This window comes from Orcinus orca, chromosome 20 (genome assembly GCF_937001465.1).
Source record: "Orcinus orca chromosome 20, mOrcOrc1.1, whole genome shotgun sequence".
Lineage (NCBI taxonomy): Eukaryota > Metazoa > Chordata > Mammalia > Artiodactyla > Delphinidae > Orcinus > Orcinus orca.
Window position 1 is genome coordinate 54,328,560 of NC_064578.1, and position 20,784 is coordinate 54,349,343.

Sequence of the window (20,784 nt, forward strand, 5' to 3'; positions counted from 1 at the left end):
GCACTCTAGAGCCCGTGTGCCACAACTATTGAGCCTGTGCTGTAGAGCCCACGTGCTGCAACTACTGAAGCCCGCACGCCTAGAGCCTGTGCTCCGCAAGGAGGGAAGCCACCGCAATGAGAAGCCCACGCACCGCAACAAAGAGTAGCCCCCGCTTGCCGCAACTAGAGAAAGCCCGCACACAGCAACAAAGACCCAACACAGCCAAAAATAAATAAATAAATGAATGAATTAATTAAAAAATATTAAAATTGGAATATTCTAATCCATGAGTACAGGGTGTGTTTCTATTTATTTGTATCTCCATGAACTTCTTTTAGAACGTTTAGTAGTTTTCAGTGTACAAGTCTTTCAACTCCTTGGCTAATTTTTTCCTAAGTGTTCTGTAGGACTATTCTCTAATTTTCTGTTGACCTTGTTCATTGTGTATAAAAGTGCAACTGATTTTTGCGTGCTGATTCTTTATGCTGCAAGTTTTCTAAAGTTGTTTTTTGAAGAAGTAGTTTTCTCGTGAAATCTTTTTGGTTTGTGCATACAAAACCTTGTCACCTACAGAATAAGAAAATTGTACTTTTTCCATGTGGGTAACTTTGAGTTTTTGGTTTTTGTCTTACTGTTCTAGATAGGGCGTTTAGTATTTTCTTGAACAGTAGTGCAGAGTGTGCATCTTTCTCTTTTGTTGCTGTAAAGATTTAGTAGTGCGGACTTCCCCTGTAGTACAGCTTACACTGCCTGGTGTAAATTTTGATAACTTTGATATGTTTTTCTTTTAATTTATTTATTGATTGATTGATTGATTGATTGATTGATAGATAGATAGCTGTGCTGGGTCTTCGTTGCGGTGCCCGGGCTCTCTCCAGTTGCGGCAAGCGGGGGCTACTCCTCGTTGCCATGCATAGGCCTCTCACTGTGGTGGCTTCTCTTTGTTGTGGAGCATGGGCTCTAGGCGTGCAGACTCAGTAGTTGTGGCATGTGGGCTCAGTTGCTCCGCGGCATGTGGGATCTTCCTGGACCAGGGCTTGAACCTGTGTCCCCTGCATTGGCAGGCAGATTCCCAGCCACTGCACCACCAGGGAAGTCCCGGCATGGTTTTTGTTGTGGTTTGGTTTTTGGCCCTGCTGCGAGGCATGTGGGATCTTAGTTCCTTGACTAGAGATCAAACCCGTGCCCCCTGCAGTGGAAGCACAGAGTCTTAACATTGGACCACGGGGAAAGTCCCTGGTATGTTAATTTTTTAATTAATTAATTAATTAATTTTTGGCTGCATTGGGTCTTTGTTGCTGCATGCAGGCTTTCTCTAGTTGCAGCGAGTGGGGGCTACTCTTTGTTGCGGTGCGCAGGCTTCTCATTGTGGTGACTTCTCATTGCAGAGCACGGGCTCTAGCCATGTGGGCTTCAGTAATTGTGGCACTTGGGCTTCAGTAGTTGTGGCTCACGGGCTCTAGAGTGCAGGCTCAGTAGTTGTGGCGCACAGGCTTTGTTGCTCTGCAGCATGTGGGATCTTCCCCGACCAGGGCTCGAACCCATGTCCCCTGAATTGGCAGGCAGATTCTTCACCACTGCGCCACCGGGGAAAGCTCTCTTGTAGTGTCTTTGACTGGCATTGGTAGTAGAGTAATTCTGGCCTCATAGAGTTTGAAACTGTTCCTTTTTCTTCATTTTTGGGGGGAATAGTTTAAGTAAATTTGTTCTTAATGGTTTTCAAATGTTGTCTTGAATTCTGAAGTGAATATATCTGGCTTTTTCCTTTGTTGAATTGTTTTTGATTAGTGATTCCATCTTCTTTCCAGTTACTTGTTTGTAGAGGTTTTAGTTTCTTCATGGTTCTGTCTTGGTAGTTAATGTTTCTCTAGGAATTTATTCATTTCTTCTAGTTTATCCAATACTTAGGGATAGAATTGTCATAGTATTTTCTTCTAATTTTCTTGATTTCTGTTGAATCAGTTGAAATTATTTGTAATGTCCGCTCTTTCATTTCTGATTTCAGTAATTTGAGTCTTTGCTCTTTTTGTTAGTTATTCTAGATATGGGTTTGTCAGTTTTGTTATTCTCTTCAAATAACCAACTTGTGGTGGTGTGATTTTATGTAGTTTTTTCCCCCCTATTTTATTGATCTCTAATCTAATTCTTTCTTCTATGTTCTGCTAGTTTATGCATATTTTGTACTTGTAAGATCTTTTATTTTGTTTTGGATTTTTTTTTTGAAATTGGTTTTCATATACTTGATAAACCACAACCTTTTTTGTGTACTTTTAAAATTTTCTCTTTCCCTTACTTATCGAAATTTAATTAATATATATCATTGTATAAGTTTAAGGTGTACAGTGTGAACTTTTCTTGCAAAATAAGTACCTTGGTGGGGTCTTTACTACATTCACCTGTGACATAATTACAGTTTTTTTGTGTGTCTTGGGAACATGTAAGGTCTACTATCTTATTGACTTTCAAGCATATAGTATAGTGTTGATAACTGTAAGTACCATGTTGTACATTAAATTTCTAGAACTTTCAACTTACAGCAGGAAATGTATTCCTTTGACTAATATCTCCCCATTCTACCAAGTCCCAGGATTTGATAACCAGTATTTTTGTCTTTGTTGCTCTTTGGTTTTTTTTTTTTTTTTTTCTTTTTCTTTTTACACATGAGTTACATCATTCAGTACCATCTGTTCATTCTCTGTGAATTACTTTACGGAGCAGATAACCTCATTGTTCCTCTGTGTTGTTAAAAATAGCAGAATTTTTTTCTTCTTCCTGAGTAAATGATACTACATTCCGTATATCTGCTAGATTTTTTTCGTTTGATATGTTCCCAATAGTGTAATTTCTGCACTATATAATAACTTTGTTCTTTTTAAAATCGTTTGAAGAAGTTTTATCCTATTTGATTTTTTGTATCTGTATGTTTGTGTATGGGATAAATTTATCCATCTCCATTCGATGGCCTCTTCCAGCTTACCTTCAGGTTTCAGGTAACAACATTCTTACACATCTCCTGGAATATTATGTGTGTTCTTTGTGAATATATGCATGGAAATGGGACTTACGGAGTATTTAGTTTGATACCTTACACAGCGAATAATGTAATAAGTGTAAACCTGCTTTGTTTGTACAACATCCTATTCTTTCCCCTTTAAAATCTCTTTTACTTCTGTACCACATCAATAGTATAATTCTCACAGTTAAAAAATGGAACAGTATAATGTTACTTGCTAAGCCAGTTCTTCTTTTCTTTTAAGAAAAAGTTCATTCACTCCTATATGAAATGAAAAGCAGTGATACCCCATGTTTATTATTCCCTGTGTCCAGTCAGTCCCCTTATCAGTCCTGGTCTTTCTTTATATGGTCCCTTGATGCAGATAGAAACGCTGTCCTTTTTAGTGTTTCTCAAAAATTTTACGTCATGGTTGTGAAGTTTCATAACTCTGTTTGATAAAAGTCTTAATTTTGGTGTAATACCATATATTCAACATGAAACATTTATTCATGCATTGTAATGAACAGTATGTCTATGGTGCTTTTTAATTTGTAGATATCTGTCATATACATGTGATAAAGAAATTACAAGTAAAGTCAAACACAGATATAGGAGAAGTATTCCAAACAGTGGTGTTGGGAAGACATGGAAGCTGTGAAATCAAACATTTTTACCTGCAGGAGAATATGTATGATTTTGGGTGTCAGTGGAGAGATGATGAAAGAAATTGCAAAAATATGCCTGCATCCCACAACAAAGATGTCATTAATGGAAGAAGTCAATATGTTGAAAGGGATGCAGGGAAGAAGCCTATTGGAAATAGGCTTGCATTAAGCTTTCATGATGAACTGCATATTTTTTAAAGTGAACAGAAAATTGATGAGTTTAATCAAGCTGATAAGAGTATCAACAGTAGTGCCTCATTTTCACCATGTCAAGAAATTTCTCCTCCTGTCCCAACCACAATTTGTAATATACATGGGGGTGATTTTATGCATCCTTTAATATTGACACAAGACAGAAAGCCCAGAGGGAAAGACCTTACAAATGTAATGAGTTTGGGACAGCTTTTCATCATGGGTCATACCTCAATAGACACCACATAACTCATAGAGAAGAGAAATTACATGAATGTGATTTATGTGGGAAGGACTTTAGTCGAAATTCAGGCCTTGTCATTCATAAGAATTCATACTAGAGAGAAACCTTACAAATGTAATGAGTGTGGGAAAACCTTTCATTGCAGCTCACACGTCAGGAGACATCAGTTAACTCATACAGGAGAGAAAGTACTTGAATGTGATTTATGTGGGAAGGTCTGTAGTCGAAATTCAGGCCTTGTAATTCATCAAAGAATTCATGCTGTAGAGAAACCTTACAAATGTAACGAGTGTGGCAAGGTCTTTAATCAGAAGGGAAAGCTTGCAGTTCATCATTCATACTGGAGAGAAGCCTTAGAAATGTAATGCGTGTTGCAAAGTCTTTAGACATAAAAAACATCTATGAATTCATCAGAGAACATGAAATGGATAGAAACCTTTCAAATACTGTTAGTGTGGCAAGGTCTTCAGTCACAATTCACACCTTACAAGTCACTGGAGAATACATTTTGTAAAGAAGTCTTTCATATTGAGTGTGGCGAAGCCTTTACTCAGGTCTCGACCCCCACTGAATGCTTTTTGCATTCATCCTAAATTACTGTGAGATATTTTATAATTAAAAGAAACCTTCCAAGTATAATGACTCTCTAAATGTGTCTCAACCCTAACTCTAACCTTATGACCCACCAGAGTATTCATACTGGAGAGAAAGTAATGTTACGAATTGGACAAACCTTTATTCGGAGCTCACATCTCAACAGTCCATCTTCAGGCACTCCATAATGAGCATAACATTACAGAGGTTCTGCACCTTCAAACTTTTTTTTTTTAAGCACTCCTTAAAATGTGCTCCCCGTTCTGGAATATGCAGTATATGAATATTTCTTCATGTCCTTTTTTGTGTCTAAATAAATGTCATGACATGCATCTTGATTTACATGATGGTAAAATAGGGGTATAGTAAGCATATACAAAATACTGCAAAATTTTAAAATCACGCAGTGTCTCTTTTGTCCTTTCTGCGCTCAGTGCAATAATTTTAAAGGATCAATGTTCATGAGTTTTCTCTTTAAAATGAACACTATACAATGGGAACATCTTTGCTTGATAGATAAACTGTAAATTGCATATATTCCCCTTTAAAACATTTTTTTTTAAGTTTTTGCTAGTTTGTACTTGTGACCATTCAGTGGAGTAGGATGGAACCCCACCCAGAGTTTGGTTTGGTTAGTGAGACTGATATTAACATGTCTTGGATAATTCAGCTCAGTTATTGTTTACTAATTTAGATTCACTGCATCCTGAATAGGTCCTCACTGTAGGATTACATGAAGACCTACCATCAGGTTGGTCTGCATAGGAAGAGTTTTAACATAATACTCAGCTCATCCATGTATGTGGATTGTCTAGATGCCCAATTCAATTGACAATTCAGGTGTCGTTCTCTTTCCCAGGTCGCAGAAAACAGAAGACCCTTCATCACGTCCATAAAGAGTAGCTTCTGACTTACCAGCTTATTTCTGTGATAGGGGGATAAATTTTACATGCCTGAGTCCTCCAGTCTCAGACCCCAGGTCTTGTCCCTGAGTCTCTGGAGCTGAGTTTGGCCTCCTGCTAGAATGTGAATAGAAACAGAAAAGTTGATCTGTAGGGTGAGAGTATGATATGAAATAGCCCTCACTACTCTGGGTAAGTTTTTTTTTTTTTTCCCCTTTTTTGGCTCTGCATGGCATGTGGGATCTTAGTTCCCTGACCAGGGATCAAACTCACTCCCCCTGCAGTGGAAGTCCGGAGCCTTAACCACTGGGCTACCAGGGAAGTCCCGCAATGAACTTTTTTTTTTTTTTTTTTTTTTTTTGGCGGTACGCGGGCCTCTCTGTTGTGGCCTCTCCCGTTGCGGAGCACAGGCTCCGGACACGCAGGCTCAGCGGCCATGGCTCACGGGCCCAGCCGCTCCGCGGCATGTAGGATCTTCCTGGACCGGGGCACGAACCCGTGTCCCCAGCATCGGCAGGCGGACTCTCAACCACTGCGCCACCAGGGAAGCCCTCTGGGTAAGTTTTGTATTTGTCGTGCTAGTTTCTAATACAGAGACAAGAACAGCTATTATTTCTTTAAACTGCGTAAATTAATTCAAATTGTAGAAAATGTTTCTGGATCTAACCACTGCCCCACTGCAAACACTTGGAGACCCAAGTTTCCAGGCCTGTGAATTGTTTGAGCCTCAGGGTCCGGACATGCGAGCAACCTGCTATAAAAACGGCTTTTTACTGAAACCATTTTCATCTTAATAGGAAACATCTTAGTTTTCGAAGTGTTGGAATAACTCTCCCACACAATTTTAAGCTTTCACTTTAAAGCTGTTACAGATTGTCACTTCAAGTAAGCAGGTCAAGGTGCGGGGAAGCAGCTTCACCAGCCGCCCTCCCGAGCTCTTTGCTCCCACCTGGGCTCCTTCCTCACCCCGCCCCTTAACAGTACCACTGTCCGGGTACAGCCTGTTCCCTTCAGGCACACTTCCCTCCAGAAGCAGAAACAGTACATGGGGAGGTCACTCTGCAGAGTATATGTTTCTCTACTGGTGGGACCCTGTGCTGTGCTGTCCCCCTTATTCAGTCCTCAGGGTGTTGGGAGTGACTGTAGACTTGGTATCCCAGCACCTGGCCCTCTGCCTGCCAAATCCTGAGATTGTCATTGCAAGTCATGTATCTTTTTATTTGGGTTTGAAATCGCACTGAGGCTGCTCTCTTCCCTTCGCTTTTCTGCCTTTGGTCCACGGACAGCCTTTTGTGACATTTTCCATCGTAAAACCCTTTACTACCAGTAATTGTGAATGGAACAATTAATCAAAAGAATGAAAATAGTATTTATATGTGTATGATTCACACTTAACTGCTGCCATTACATTTTGCTGTAGTTTAATTCTGAATTAATTAAAATGGGCATCCTGTTTTAATTAATAAAATTCAGTCAGTTTTCATAACCCTGGGTGAATCATGTTTCTTCAGCCAGCACAGTTTGGTTCCACCTCAGTGCTTTATAACAGAAGCACCATTAGGCTCTTAGGGCTGAAAGAATCTGTAACAATTTCTTTCCGTGGTGGAATCAAACAACATGCAGCTTAGGAATTATATATTCATAATTTGTACCTGACTTATTCTCTGTAAACTCTGCTCCAGAATATTTATGCAGCTATAATGAAAATACCATAGGAGTTCATTTAAGGCTCTGCCTTCTATTGAAGTACAAAAATTGAACCAAGTAAATTGGGTTTCTTGAGTGCTTCACGAATTGCGGTGCATCCCATTTGAAACCGAGCAGGACCCTGAGGGCCTCCTGTTTGTAGGGAATAGGCTTCAGCCTCCATGATCTTCCCTGAGTTTCAAAGGGCAGATGGAAACAGTTGCTAATCAGGATACAGAGACAAAGGAAGTGCAGTCAAATAATAGTGCATCCTTGGGATAGGATCCTCCTGCCTCAAGGGATACACATAACAATATCTTTGAGCTTCTCTGCAGAACAAAATTTGATGAAGCATTCTTCATTCCGGAAACATCAGGAGATCACCTGAGGCCAGATTAAAGGAAGCAGGCTCTGCACACACCCTGATACTTATCAACAACCCTGCCCTTGAACAAGTGCTGTAAAACTCCTCACCATATCCCCCTCCCCTGCCTCTGCTTGGGACATACAGTTTTTTTTTTTGGACATACAGTTTTGAAGGGCACGAGCTTGCTGTGTCCCCCTTTGGTTGGCAAAGCAATAAAGTTATTCTTTTCTACTTCACTCAAAGCTCTGTCTCTGAGATTTGATTTGGAACCGTTGTGCAGAGGCTGAGTTTTCGCCATGACATCTAGATGATAAAGTGGTGCTCAAAGCTGTACAAGCCAGAAAGCTTTTATAGATAGAAGCTAGGCAGCATAAGAATTTTATTGCGAAGACCCAGCAATTCCACTACTGGGCATATACCCAGAGAAAACCATAATTCAACAAGACACATGCACCCCAATGTTCATTGCAGCACTATTTACAATAGCCAGGTCCTGGGAGCAACCTAAATGCCCATCGACAGACGAATGGATAAAGAAGATGTGCTGCATATATACGATGGAGTATTAGCCATAAAAAGGAACGAAATTGGGTTATCTGTAGAGACGTGGATGGACCTAGAGACTGTCATACGGAGTGAAGTAAGTCAGAAAGAGAAAAATATCGTATATTAATGCATGTATGTGGAATCTAGAAAAAGGGTACAGATGAACTGGTTTGCAAGACAGAAATAGAGACACAGATTCAGAGAACAAACATATGGACACCAAGGGGGACAGGGGGTGGTGGTGATGGGATGAATTGGGAGATTGGGATTGACATATGTATACTAATATGTATAAAATGGGTAACTAATAACTTGCTGTATAAAAAATAAAATGAAGTTCAAAAAAAATAGATGCAAGTGACAGCATACAATGCACACTGTTTTATACTTAAATTTTTCATTAGTATATATCTTGGAGATAATTCCAGGACATATAATTAAAAAAATTTTTTATTGCTAAGAGAAGAAAAATTTTTTCGTCGAGGTTACATTTTTCTGGGGGAGGTATGGCAAAGGTCTTATCCTTTTGTTTACCTCAGTGGTATCCTTCATGAAATTCCAGAGTGGTTGGTTTAAGGTCACATTCCTGGGAGGGGTGTAACTGCAATAAAGTCTTGTTTTGCTGTCTTTGGGGCAAATGACCACTTTGGGACTGTTTTATTTTTTTCAACACTCCCTAAAACCTGTCCCCCATTCATGAATATGCAGTACATGGCATGCACCTTGATTTACATTATGGGAAAATAGGAATATAGTAAGCACATGCGAAATATTAGAAAAATTAAAAATCATACGATCTTTTATGCTTGAATCGCTCAGGGAAATAATTTGAAAATATCAATGTTCATGAGTTTTAAAAACGAACAATATACAAGAGGAACTTTTTCCTTTGAGAGATAAAGTAGAAATTTCATACATTCACTACCCAAACATTCTTTATTTTTGGTAATGTGCACTTGTAACCATTCACTGGAATAGGGTCGAACCCCATCCAAAGTTTTGTTTCATCATTGAGGTTGTTGCTAACATTAAAGTGTTATGCGAATATTTGTTACATACTTCAGCTGTCTAGGGGGACAGGGGAGACTTCCAAGGTGTTTTAAAATGGTTTGAGAGAACGGAATGGTGACTGGCTTGGTGTGTTAATGTGATTACCGGGTGAGGCTTGATGGAGGATACACTTGCGGTTTGAACTTTCAGTTTGTGTCACAGGATGGAGCCATCAGGCTTCTTTATCAGCTTGCCCACATAGGCTGGATAGGAAGAGGTTGTGCTTATTCGGTGTCAGTAGTGAAACATCAAAAGCTGGAGTCAGATTGTTCAATTAAATGCAATATTTACTCTTGAACCTCCTGGTTTCTTGGTTAGGACACACTATACGCTTCTTCATGCTAATAATGTTATTACATTTTTTTTTTCTCCTGCAGCAGACATACTGTTCAATTGGGTTGTTGAAAATGCTTGTAAAATACTATTTAAAAAAACTGGCTAAATACATTTACCCTGTTTAATAAAAATTAATGTGTGTGGGGCTTCCCTCGTGGCGCAGTGGTTGAGAGTCCGCCTGCCGATGCAGGGGACGCGGGTTCGTGCCCCGGTCCAGGAGAATCCCACGTGCCGCGGAGCGGCTGGGCCCGTGAGCCATGGCCGCTGAGCCTGCGCGTCCGGAGCCTGTGCTCCGCAACGGGAGAGGCCACAACGGTGAGAGGCCCGCGTACCGCAAAAAAAAAAAAAAAAAAAAAAAATTAATGTGTGGAACTGTTTATTGGATAATATAAATAGGCAATTTAGTAGAAGAGCAATTATCCAAGGGCTATTAAAATTTTCATTTCAAATAACGTTACTAAGCAATATGTTACATGGTTTATTTTCTACTGTAATAATTTTTGTTTTTATTTTTTTATTTTTCTAAAGATATTTATTTATTTGGTTGTGCTGAGTGTTAGCTGAGGCATGGAGGATCTTCGTTGCGGCATGCGGGATCTTTTAGCTGTGGTACGCGGGATCTTAGCTGCAGCATGTGGCCTCTTAGTTGCAGCCTGCATGTGGGATCTATTTCCCTGATCAGGGATCGAACCCGGGCCCCCTGCATTGGGAGTGCAGAGTCTTCACCACTGGACAGCCAGGGAAGTCCCTGTGGTTTTTTTTGTTTGTTTTTTTTTTTAACATCTTTATTGGAGTATAATTGCTTTACAATGGTGTGTTAGTTTCTGCTTTATAACAAAGTGAATCAGCTATACATATACATATATCCCCATATCTCTTCCCTCTTGCATCTCCCACCCTCCCTATCCCACCCCTCTAGGTGGTCACAAAGCACCGAGCTGATCTCCCTGTGCTATGCAGCTGCTTCCCACTAGCTATCAGTTTTACATTTGGTAGTGTATATATGTCCGTGCCACTCTCTCACTTTGTCCCAGCTTACCCTTCCCCCGGCCCCGTGTCCTCAAGCCCATTCTCTAGTAGGTCTGCATCTTTATTCCCGTCCTGCCCCTAGGTTCTTCATAACCATTTTTTTTTTAAGATTCCATATATATGTGTTAGCATACGGTGTTTGTATTTCTCTTTCTGACTTACTTCAGTTTGTATGACAGACTCTAGGTCCAACCTCACTACAAATAACTCAATTTCGTTTCTTTTTATGCCTGAGTAACTGTTGTGTTTTTTAAAATACACTTTTTCCTTAGCATTATTTTTTCCTTCCAGACATATTCCATTTTTTAAAAATGTATTGCTTTTTTGAAAACTAAATTTATTTATTTTATTTATTTATTTTTGGCTGCGTTGGGTCTTTGTTGCTGTGCGCGGGCTTTCCCTAGTTGCGGTGAGCGGGGTGGGGGGAGCTACTCTTCGTTGCGGTGCGCGGGCTTCTCATTGCGGTGGCTTCTCTTGTTGCGGAGCACGGGCTCTAGGCTTGCAGGCTTCAGTAGTTGTGGTTCATGGGCTCTAGAGTGCAGGCTCAGTAGTTTTGGCACCTGGGCTTTGTTGCTCCGCTACATGTGGGCTCTTCCCGGAGCAGGGATCAAAGCTGTGGCCCCTGCATTGGCAGGCGGATTCTTAACCACTGCGCCACCAGTTAATCCACATCTTCCATTTTTACAACAAGGGATGTATAAATCAGTGAGCTGTTTTCCGATTCTTGTGACATGAATACATACATAACTCAGTGAGCTATATAAAGTAGGTGCACTGTAAACATGATAAAAGAGCATTCCTCTAGGCGATCAATTTAATGAAAGAACTAGAATGGGAAAATGGTGAGATGAAATGTTTTAATTTGGGGATTGGTATGGTAAAGTGCTTGAAAATCAAGATTGTGGAAATGAACAAGGATGCAGTGAACTGAATGAGATTATAAGGATGAATAAGATAGAAAGACCCCACAATTCCAAGTATAGTTTGTGACAGTGAGACAGTCTCCATTGCCAAAATGCCTGGAAGCCATTCTGCCACTTCTCAGTGGATGGTATTCACATTCAGGGCCATTACATTTTGCAGAGAAAATAAGATTTGTGCTACGTATATATAGCATGACAACTGACACCCAATATCCTCCACTTAGAACTTGATCCTGAGCAAAAAGAAAATATTTTCTTTGGAAAGGCGATCTTCAGTCTGATTTATATTATATTTCGTCATTATCCCACTTCAGGTAAGAGTTATTGTTATTAAGGGTTTATGCCTAATAACTTACTAAATTTTCATCTCTCAGAAAAGCACTAATATTTATTCTCATTTCACAAATGAAGGATTTTAGGACAAACACAGATTTAGACCCATTCATTTGCATCCCAGCAAGTGACAGAATCGGGAATTGAATCCAGGTTGTCTGGTTTCAGTGACAAATTGCTTAATTATGTTGCTACACTAACAAGACTAATTATTTCTATCCTTCCATAACTCAACATCTGTTCTTAATTTGTTAGTATCTGTTGACTCTTTTAAATGACTTAACTGCAAATATAATTGTGGTTATGATAATGTTCTATAACATCTATACAGGCATACCTCATTTTAGTGCCCTTTATTTTATTTTTTAAATTATTTTTTTATTTTTGGCTGCGTTGCGTCTTCTTTGCTGTGCATGGGCTTTCTCTAGTTGTGGAGAGCGTGGGCTACTGTTTGTTGCAGTGTACCAGCTTCTCATTGCGGTGGCTTCTCTTGTGGAGCATGGGCTCTAGGTGTGCAGCCTTCAGTAGTTGCAGCACGTGGGCTCAGTAGTTGCGTTACGCGGGCTCTAGAGCCCATGGGCTTCCTTAGCTGTAGCTCATGGGGTCTAGAGCGCAGGCTCAGTAGTCGTGGCACATAAGCTTAGTTTTCTCCAGCATGTGGAATCTTCCCGGACCGGGGCACGAACCCGTGTGCCCTGCATCAGCAGGCGGACTCAACCACTGCGCCACCAGGGAAGCCCTCTTCTTCATCTTGATTAATCTGGAAGTAATGCAATTTGTAACTTTCTTTGGTGATAGCACCTACCTAACGTACGTAACCAATCTCGGAGATTAGTCTTCTTCAGATATTTTTTGGTGAGATATTTCAGATACCTTTTGGAAAAAGACACCTCAGAAGTTGCGGTAATCTTGCTTTTGCTTTTGATTGTTACAACGCCTCCACTAAGATTCCCAGCTTTTCCATTCAGTTTGATTCTCTCCTGAAGAACCTGCTCAAAATTGGCAGCATCCATGATTCCATCTTGTACAGGATGGGTACAGTCAAGAGTAAACTTCCGGACCTGCTTCTTTTGTTTTTTTAATTGCCCCCCTTTGCCACAAGCTTTTTCAGGGGCTCCAAGGCGGCCGCGGAGGCTGGAAGGTCGGAATATCCGTTCTTTAGGGTTTCAGTATGAAATAACCATTCTACATAGCTAGAGTTCTTTTTTTAATGCACATTTTCATTTGTAATACAAAGAAAAATCCAGTTTTTATTTCCTTAAAGTGCTTATATTAATTGTAACTGCAGCAAATGTTCCAGGCTCCAATCACCGCCCCACAGCTACCACTTGGAGACCCAAATTTCCAGAGCTCTGAATTGCTTCAGCCTCACTAGCGGGACGTGCGAGAAATCTGTTGGCCAAAAAAAAAAGCTTTTTATTTAATCTGTTTTTAACTTACGAGGAATCTTCTTAGTTTTTGCAAAACCGGCCCATACAATTGTACGCTTTTACCTTAAAAGTATTATGGACGGTTAACTAAACAGGTCAAGGTAGAGGAACCTCGGCCCCTGCGCCGCACTCCCGCGCTCACTTCGCAGACCTGCACTCTCCCCGGCCCGCCCCTCGAACGTAGCGCTCCGCCCAGGCCCCGCCCCGGAAGCCCCGCCTCTTCTCTCTGCGTGTCCGCGGTTTCCTACGGAAGCAGACCCGGTGAGCTCGAGGTGAACGTCGTGCGGCTGACCGTAAGTTTTCTCTTTGTAGTGTATATGTGCCGCGCGGTCCCCCTTACTCCATCCTCGGGGTCTCGCAGTCACTATGGAGGTAAAATCACAGCAGCCGGCCCTCCACGCCAAGTAAATCCAGACGTCGCGGTCACAGGACGGGTGTTTTTTCCTTTGGGTTTGAATTCGCTCTGAGGCTGGTCCCTCACCTTGGCTTTTTTACCTTGTCCACGTAGACACCGCCTTTCGCAACATTTCCCTGCTTCAAACCTGTTAATGTCTCGCCCTCGCAGTGTAAAGTCCTCTTCCGTGAGGTGGATTCGCGCCCCCAGCCTGGCCCTCTCGGCCCCTGGAGGGCAGCGCCGGCCGCCGCGCTCCCGGAGAGGCCGCGTCTTCTCCCCGGTCCTGGGGTTCTGGAGAGCCCGCCCCTCTCCGGAGACCCCCTCCCTCCCTCCCAGCCCCTCTGTCCTCGCGTCTCCTCAGGCCGGTGCTTCTGCTCCGCAGGCCTCTCCTTCCTAGTCAGCTCTTCCTTTCACCCCGCGTAGGGAGAGGTGACCTGGGCCAGCCCTGTGACACCCAGTGTATGTCTGTCCCCAGGTTCCACCCCGCTGGAAAATAGTCTCTTCCGGTAGGGTGGCATCTTATTCAGTCACCATCCCTCATCCTTGTAAATTCGTGGGCGAGGGGGATCAGGAGAAGCAGAGACCGAGCGACTGGGAGAGAAGCAGAAAAACTGAGAAGGAGGAAAGAATGAGAGAGAACCGATGGGATAGTAACATAGGGAGGGGCCTTGTATCACCGGTAGGAGGGAGGCACTTCACACAGGGAGTGGGCGGAGAGCGAAAGAGTTGCAACCGTGCCCTTCAGAGAACCGTGGTGCTGGGAGAGAAAGAGAGGAAAACTAGTGACTAGAAGAGCAGGAGAGAGAAAGCAGGAAGGAGGCATAGCCACCTGGGGTGCCAGAGAGTGCAGACTAAGGCATTGTAGCAGTTACAGAAAGGATGTAATCTGGAGATCGGAGAGGGAGCTGAGTTTGGGAAAAAGATGGAGACATACATGGATATTTAGGACAATCATAAAGGTTGGGGAGAAAGCAGCAAGAAGTCGCAGGACAAGGGTGAGGGAGAACTAGGAGGGGAGAAACAGCAGGCGTGTAGAGGGGAACAAAAAGACAGGTGAAATAGGAGACAGCTAAACAGAGTGAAGTGGAAACACATAGTGGTGCAGGTAGAGGTGAGAAACTGGGTCCAGATGGGTGGTGAGTTGTTTGGATACGGATGATTATGTTGTGATAATGTTGATTTGTAGCTTTAGAATCTAATGAATTAAAATTTATTTGCTTCAATTAGACAGATGAGGATGGGAAGTGCAAGAAGTGAAAGGTTTGTGTATTTTGTAAGTATTTGTAAGAGAAGATAACTTCCATTGGCAGTTCCTGTTCGGCCAAGGCACAGTGACTTGACTCAGACAGTTGTGGGTCACCCCCTTCCATTTTCCTGGCATGAGGTAGAGGAGAGGAGAGAGACTAGTGGCACAAGAAATGACTAGCTTTGTCACCACATGGTGCCTCTTTAAAGGAACATTAAAAGTTTTGGTTTCTGTAATGAATTTTCTTTCTTTCTTTCTGGTTTCTTTACATGTAATTCTTTGTGTAGCTTGGAATAAATCTTAGTGCATTCAATTTCTACTTTCCTGTGGGTAATTATTAACTTCTGGAATAAGTTTGGTTCCCTTAGGTAGTCTACTCATGTCATTCTTTTCCAAATAAGGTAAATCCTCAATTTTTGAAAGACGTCAACACCAGCATTTTTAGATTAAAAATAATTCACAAATTATTTCTTTTTATTGATTCAGGTTTCTATGAGGCCTGAGTGCTTTTCCTCTTCATCTTATATATTGGAAAACTTCTTTGATAACTAGTAAATAATTTTAGACTATTTTGATGAGTATTTGGTAAAGAGGTCATTGGTCTTTTACATTAACAGTCAAAACCTAATTTAACCAGTTAGTCTAATATTTGTCTTTTTTCTCTTTTATTTGGTGTGTTAAAATAGCTGTGAGGTGACAGGAAGATGTTTCACTCAGGTCCCTCTTTAGTGTTCTTTGCAAATGATGAAGGATGAGTTGGATTGACTTGGAACCTTCCTCCAACAGAGCCATCTATTCATGATGGAAAAGTTTGTTCACAGTTTATTTTTCAGCTGACCCCTTACAATGTTTTCTTCACCAGTAGCTGTATTTTTGCAAATCTGCATGTTTAAATATTTTACTGAAATCTTCTGGAAAGAAGAATTGAATACTCAATTGAATTGATCAGACCTCGAAAGAGAAGTTTCCTTTGGTCAGGAACATGACGGTTGGTCCTGGTGTTTTAAATTCGACAGGCGATGAGGACAAAGTCTGCCCACTGGCCCTTCAGGATCCCATTTCAGACTTTAGTTCTACCTGATTCTCTGGATTCAATCTGGGCTTTCTCAGACATGTCTCCCCTCTGGGCCTCCTCAGGGAGCCCACCTGTAATATGGAGATGAGAGTCTAGACTCAGAAACTGTGAGTCTGAGGAATATTGACTCCTGAAGTGTTTGGCCAAATTGTGTGTTTGTGTGTGGGAATTCTTTCTAGTGAGAGTGTCCTGTGTTATTTAGAATTTTTCACGGTTCCCAGTCATCCCAGAATGAAAAGCAAAAATGCTAGGGTTTTATTTGTCCTCGGGACAAAATCCAGTTTCCTTCCTGTAGCTACACAGACCTGTATCATCCTCAGGGCCCAGCCGGTGTCTCCAGCCTCATCCTGGGAGCTGACCCTGTTCTCATGGTTCACTCTGTCCTGGTCACATTACCTTTTCTCTCTCACACCAATACCTTTCATGTTTCAGATCTTAGTTGCTCCTCTTACCTTTTTCTTTTAAATCAGCATGATTCTGGCCATACACCCTCCTTCAGGTCTTAGTTCAGAGATGGCTCCCCATCCACCCCCCGGCAATCTCTGCGACATTAACCAGATTTTATTGCCTCAATATCAGTCACCCTCAACAGAAACGCACTTCTCCATTGATGATTTTGAGTCTCTTGTCCTTAACCTCCGCCGAAGGACACAGTGTTCATCTTTTTCCCAGGGTCACTGCAACGCCTCACTCGTGGGATGTTTTGAGATGCTAGGAATTTCCATTGGGCTGAGTACTCCTCAGGGAATACGAAGGTAACAGGGTAGGTGATGAGGGTGGTTCCCATATTTGTTCTGGGTATTTCAGCGCTTATTGATCTTTACCTTGTGTGCCTACTTAATTACTCCAGAGCAAAAAGATGTAGGGAGGCCTAAGAAGCCCTGTACAACTGGTTTCCTCCTGCAGTGTTGTCAGGTGTCCTCACGTTTATTCTGCTGCGTTACTGCTCTACTGTAGCTACAGGTGTTCCAGGTGTGCACATCCAGGGACCAGTCGCCACCTTGACAGGTGCTTTGCCTTCCAGCAGTTCACTTGCTCAGAGTCAGCGGTAGTGATTTCACTGTGCTAAGGGGGGGGCAGAAGGTCCAGAACCTAAGGGGATGTGAAGGAGAGTGCCCTAAATAGGGACTGTATTTTCCAATTCGATGTGAGTAGGGAGAACAGGAGACAAGAAACTTAGGGATGCTCTCTCTTTGTAACTGTCTCACTGAACTCAAATGCCTGTGTAACTGGACTCTGTAACGTCCCTAGTTGCTAGCAAGTATTCTCCAGAGGGCCAGCTTTTTGACCTTCATACTGAATGCCCAGTGTCCTTTGGGTGGGAGCTTCTGTGTTCTTGTTGCAAGATCTTTGCTGAGAGGTCTTTGTGCCCTTTATCACGTTTCCTCTTGTTCGCCTGGAGGAGAGATAGAGAAGAGAGATAGAGAAGTCACGTTTCCTCTTGTTCGCCTGGAGGAGAGATAGAGAAGTCGGGGAAGTGAAGCAGAGCCTGTATGGGTCTGCACGAGGGATATGGCCGCAGGTGTGGGCATCAAGTTGAGCCCAGTGAATGTGTGCACCTGTCCCTTGTGGAATCAAGGGATGTGGGGAAGTGTTGGCAAGGGATGTCTTAATTCTGTCTGGAGCATCAGGACACGGGTTTATGGGTGGTTGTGGGTTTGAGGTGCCGTAGGCTCCTAGCTCAGCTTCCCTGTAACATAGATGCTGAGACTGAGGCTTGCATGTATTGGTTACATTGGGTCACACCTTCATTCCTGAGGAGGAATGAAGACAGTGGATTTAGAAAGAGAGAACCATTTTCCCCCAGTATTGTTAGAGCTGTGGCCTGAGATATACCCATAGGGAGCTCTGGGTATAGGAGGGTGGCTGCCGTGGTACCGCAGGAATGGATCTACAGGGTGCCCTGTAGAATCCACTCTAAGCAGTGACTTATGTTGGCTTTTTTGGGAGGGCAAGAATCGTCGTGTAAACCTCCAAGTAATACAGGGAAAGTCTCAGAGATCATTTTTCGCATTACCTTTGCTATTTTTGAGCATTTTGGGTTGTGAGTGAAGAATATTTCAGATGCACTATGAAAGATACAAAAGAGAGCACTTCATTGGGCATGTTGGGGTCTCACTGAGGCATGTGTATCATTGGAGACATCTTTTTAATTGGTAGGTTTTGGAGACGACAGTGTTTGTGCTGGAATCATTGTAAATGAAAGTATGGGGTTTTGGGTCCACTGATCCTTGGGTGTCTCCATATGTGTTTTTTCCTGATGCATGAGTTTTGAAGAGCTTGGTTTGTTATTTGGTATTTTATATGAGGATCACTAAGAGAGGGTCTGGAGACTGTGTTGGACCCCATAAGAGTTTGTTAGTTTATTTGTGTCCATATGGGAAATTATGAGTTCTATGTCAGATGGCAGAATATTTTGAGCAGGGAGCTTCTGCTAGGTATGTGTCTAGCACGGACCATAAAGTCCTGTCATGTTTGGAAAGATTGTTTCAAGAATCAAAGGGCCCCAACACCACAGTGATCTCAAGTCTAGAGGCTCATCCTTGGGAAGAAATAACTGTTAACTTTCTTGCTGCCAGGCTCTTGCTTGTTTCTGTACTATCCTCTCTTTATCTGTCTCAACACACAGACACACACATACACACACACAGGCCCAATACAGAGAACAGAGCACACTTAATGCCCTGTTGGTGGGAATGTAAATGATACGGCTATTATGGAAAACAGTATGGTGGTTTCTCAGTAAATTTAATGTAGAACAGACACAATCTGTCAAACCCATCTCTGGCTCGATCTCCAAAGGAAATGAAATCAGTATACTGAGTGAAATGTCTGCCGCCAATGAGCATTAATGCATTATTCGCAACAGCCAAGTTGTAGAAAGAACCATAATGTTGACGAATGAATAATGAAGAGATTTTATATATAAATATATATATATGTATGTATGTATATACACACACACAAAATTCAGCCATAAAAATGAAGGAGCCTATCATTTGTGACAAAATGAATGAACCTAGAATGAATATGCTCACTGAAATAAGCCTGACAGAAAAAGGTAAATTCTGTGTGGAAACTAGAAATGTAAAACTCATAGAGCTCTCGAGTAGAAAGGTTGTTACCAGGGGCTGGGTGGTGGAGAAAATGGGGCGATGTTGCCCAAGGGTTAGAAACTGTCATTTGTAGAATGAGTAGGTTCTGGGGATCTGTGTGTACCATGTTGACTACAGTTGATCATAGTGTGTTACTATATACTGGAGAATTGTTGAGGGAGTAGAATTTTAGTGTTCTCACTACACAGGCACAAAATGGTAACTGTGAGTTAATGGAAATATAAATTACTTGATGCTGATAATTATTGTACATTGTGTAATCTGCCAAATAATCACGTTGTACAGCCTATATGTGCACCATTTTTATTCATCAATTATACCTCAGTAGTGCTTGAAAAGAAAAAGAAAGCGTGAGGTGTGCTGGGCTCGCCTCCTCTAGGTGGTGCTCAGCCCCGGCTTCACATTGATTTGAGTAAGGCATCTTCATATGTTTTATACCCCCCGACCAGAGATGCCTTTTAAAGGAGCTGGGATGGGGCCCAACATGAATAATACTTAAGGTTCCCCAGGATGTTCCAATCTGGATCCGTCATTGAACATCAGGACTCTGGGTCCCCCTGTTCCTGAGGGCTGAGATCTGGGCTGAGGGTGAGGGCTCTGCTCTGTGTGGGGATGGATCAGGGCTGGTCTGTGACCTGAAGGGGATCGTCGGGTCCCACTGAGGTGTCCACTGCTGCTGGGTACGTGAGGGCCTCACCAGGAGGGGAGCCTGATCTGAAGGAAAGGGTGGGAAAACTCACTGGTTGGTCTGTGTGTGGGAGTTACTGTCCTGAGCCCCTCCTGGGACAGTGGGCAGCAGAGGACCGTCTGTTCCCCATGCTGAGGGCTTCCCTGTGCGTGTGGTGGTGACTCAGGAAGGGGGTGTGTTGATTCTAAGCATTAAACAGCCTGTTTCCAACTTTGAAGATCGACCTCTAAAGACTCACATGGTCTGAGGAAGAAGCCCTGAAGAGGAGGAAGAGGAGAGAGAGGAGTAAGAAATGGCTCTTTCTCAGGTGAAGTCATGTTCTCAGTTGATTCTTCAGTGTATCCATCCTGAAATTCCCTTCTTTGGACACGCTAATCCTCTCTGACTCTGAGGTGTTGTTCCTGACACCTATGCATTCATCCTTACCTAGTGCCTTCCCTCAGTACGTGTTTATAATTGTTATATCTTCTTGGAGAATTGGCCCTTTTATGATTACATAATGTCCTTTGTCTCTTATGTCAGTTTTTCTGTTTACTTTTGCTGTCTGTGGGATAGAATGTCTTTTTCCTTCCTTTTGCTGTTTGCCTTTCCTGTCTTTAGATTTGTCTTTCACTCTAGCTCTCTGTTTTCCTCCTGTTACTTCCTCTAGTGGTCCCTGCTCAGGCACACTGTACAGTGGTGAAAGGCAGGAGACCTGGCCAGCCCCCTTCACTCCACTGCAACGTCAGAGGGAATGCATCGACCCTTTCCTTCTGATCACGACATTGGTGAAATGTTCTTTCTTAATAACAATATATTTTTTCCATATTCTTTTTTGTTATGTTTTATAATTCTCCAAGAAACTTTTTACTTTACCATTGTGAGAATTTTATTCTTAATCTGTTAAAATAATGTATAGTAGTAATAACTTTTCTAATTTAAAAAAATTTTTTTCTAATTTTGAATCAATGTTTTATTAGTGGAAAAACAGAAACCCTTTTTGGTTTTTGTT

The 20,784-nt window shown here is 42.1% G+C and overlaps 2 protein-coding genes and 1 pseudogene across 3 annotated transcripts in view; 1 reads left to right on the forward strand and 2 right to left on the reverse strand.

Moving 5' to 3' along the window:
- LOC101281293 (zinc finger protein 665) overlaps positions 1–20,784 on the reverse strand; it is a 369,078-nt gene that overhangs the window by 142,401 nt on the left and 205,893 nt on the right. The gene's annotated exons all lie outside the window — the stretch shown is intronic.
- On the reverse strand, positions 12,465–16,776 carry LOC101280358 (60S ribosomal protein L22-like; annotated as a pseudogene).
- The window catches only part of LOC105747735 (zinc finger protein 836-like), a 94,072-nt gene continuing 86,734 nt past the window's right edge, over positions 13,447–20,784 (forward strand). Inside the window, exons 1-2 of one of the 2 annotated variants that reach the window (XM_049703521.1) lie at positions 13,447–13,567; positions 20,012–20,100. In XM_049703521.1, the coding sequence (XP_049559478.1) occupies positions 20,086–20,100 (15 nt within the window). In that variant the 5' untranslated portion in view covers positions 13,447–13,567; positions 20,012–20,085. Of the gene's footprint in view, positions 13,568–16,763; positions 20,101–20,784 lie in introns of those variants that run through there. The other variant, XM_049703520.1, reaches the window with a different exon arrangement.